This window comes from Cynara cardunculus (assembly GCF_001531365.2).
Source record: "Cynara cardunculus var. scolymus isolate 2C chromosome LG 2, CcrdV1, whole genome shotgun sequence".
Taxonomy (NCBI): domain Eukaryota; kingdom Viridiplantae; phylum Streptophyta; class Magnoliopsida; order Asterales; family Asteraceae; genus Cynara; species Cynara cardunculus.
Window position 1 is genome coordinate 4,899,327 of NC_037529.1, and position 2,251 is coordinate 4,901,577.

The 2,251-nt window shown below is 38.4% G+C and overlaps 1 protein-coding gene across 1 annotated transcript in view; it reads right to left on the bottom strand.

The window, feature by feature from the left end:
- The window catches only part of LOC112504665 (actin-like), a 1,394-nt gene extending 516 nt beyond the window's left edge, over nucleotides 1-878 (bottom strand). The window contains exons 1-3 of the mRNA XM_025108616.1: nucleotides 816-878; nucleotides 345-738; nucleotides 3-250 (exon numbers count right to left, since the gene is read on the bottom strand). Coding sequence (XP_024964384.1) covers nucleotides 3-250; nucleotides 345-738; nucleotides 816-875 — 702 coding nt within the window. The 5' untranslated portion in view covers nucleotides 876-878. The remainder of the gene's footprint in view (nucleotides 1-2; nucleotides 251-344; nucleotides 739-815) is intronic.
- Between the last annotated feature and the right edge of the window lie 1,373 nt (nucleotides 879-2,251).

The window sequence follows — 2,251 nt, forward strand, 5'->3', positions numbered from 1 at the left end:
CTAGTCTTGGCCGTTTCTAGTTCCTGTTCAAAGTCAAGTGCAATATAGGCCAACTTCTCTTTCATATCTCTCACGATTTCCCGCTCAGCAGATGTCGTGAAGGAATAACCTCGTTCAGTAAGAATTTTCATCAAGGCATCAGTCAGGTCACGCCCAGCAAGATCCAAACGTAAAATAGCATGTGGGAGTGCATAACCTTCGTAGATGGGAACCGTATGGCTGACACCATCTCCAGAGTCAAGAACGATACCTGTATAAAGAATCAAATAGAAGCCAAACGATTCATGTTTCTTGAATATATCCCCCTTTGTAACTATAGTACATACAATAAACTCCTCACTCACCAGTCGTACGACCACTGGCATACAGTGACAGAACAGCCTGAATTGCAACATACATAGCAGGAGCGTTGAAGGTTTCAAACATAATTTGTGTCATCTTTTCTCGATTGGCTTTTGGATTAAGGGGTGCTTCAGTAAGAAGAACCGGGTGTTCTTCTGGAGCCACACGGAGTTCATTGTAGAAGGTGTGATGCCAAATCTTTTCCATGTCGTCCCAGTTGCTCACAATACCGTGTTCAATTGGGTATTTCAAAGTAAGAATACCTCTCTTCGACTGAGCTTCATCTCCCACATATGCATCCTTCTGACCCATCCCAACCATMACTCCCGTGTGTCGTGGGCGCCCAACAATGCTAGGGAAAACTGCTCTTGGGGCATCATCTCCAGCAAATCCAGCCTTCAGAACCATTAACACAAGCTTTAGAAAAGGACACAAATCAAATTATCTATCCACAATAGGMAAAAATTTGTTACCTTGACCATTCCAGTTCCATTATCGCAAACAAGGGGYTGAATATCTTCTGAATCCGCCATCTTYTAATTCCTGTATTGAAATAGCAACRTTATATCCGAAAAAACACACCCACATATCAAAACAGTCCTGTCATATSTAAATTATTCATCGATGCCATAATGAACCAAACAAGAATCACCAAAAATGACTTAGGTGAAATGAACCATTAGAACARTTTATGTAGCATCCAAAAGAAACTTACAGCATCATCAATTGAAACCCCATAGAAGGATCACACAGTTAAGAAACATGGAGAAAGCTGCATTAGTTTAAAACACACATACACCTATTTCATTCAGTCAAAAGATGAAATCTTCAGTAATTCTGCATTCCATTCTGCTTTTTAAGCATTCAGTATCATCAAGATTGCATTCATCATGGCCATATGATCATCTTTTCTAACCATCATAACCCGGTATTAAAAAAAATTCATTCACCATGGCCACAAGAACATTTTCTTTAAACATTTTATTTTATAGACCATGATTACTTATTTATCCACGCCAAAATGAACCAATAAATCAAGAATCACCATGAAAGTGGCCATTAGACATGAGTAGAATGAACGATGATTCAGTGCCCAAGCTAAAGGTTAGATTAGAATCAGTTTTCATCATACCAGAAAGGAAGAATCCATGGCTGTTAATATAGTCATTGTCATTCAAATTTGAACCCTAATTCTGATTCAGGACGGATTGTTCAAAACTAATCAATCAAAACAAAAAGGCTGCATGATAATTTGATTATGYAGACAGACTCAATTCATTAACAAGGAATTCAGTCAAGAACCACGACARCAAGAGTATCAGAAGGGTATCATGTCTCCACTTAAAAGGGTGACAAAAGTAATCGAAACCAATAACATTGTAACCAATCCTTGCAGATCATCACGACAAATACACACATTATTCGAAAAYCCCATTCGTCTCTAAACAGGAAGACGATCGAGCGTCAATTCACTTAAATTTTCACAGAATTCAAAACGCCCAAAAGACCCACATTCGCAATCAAAGGAAAACTGAAAAGAATGAAGAACATACACAATAGAAATCAAYGGAATTGGGCACTCACCTTTGAGATTGAAATGAAAGAAAACGATTGAGATCGAAAGAAAGAAAGGGTGAAGGTTGGTTTAAAAATGCATGTAGTTTGATATGGTGGTGATGAATGAAAATCGGGCGATTTGGACGACAATCCGTTGGTTGTAAAGAATGAATTTATAGGTGGTGAAGGAGTTCATGGTCCTGATTTCAAGATCTCGTAAACACAACCCTCCTGTGGCTTCGGTCTTTTCAATGGTTTCCTTCTCTTTGCCCTTTTTCTCTTCAATTTTGGACCAACTCAACCTCCAACTCATCCAATAATCAAATTATTTACCAACTCTGTAAATATAATC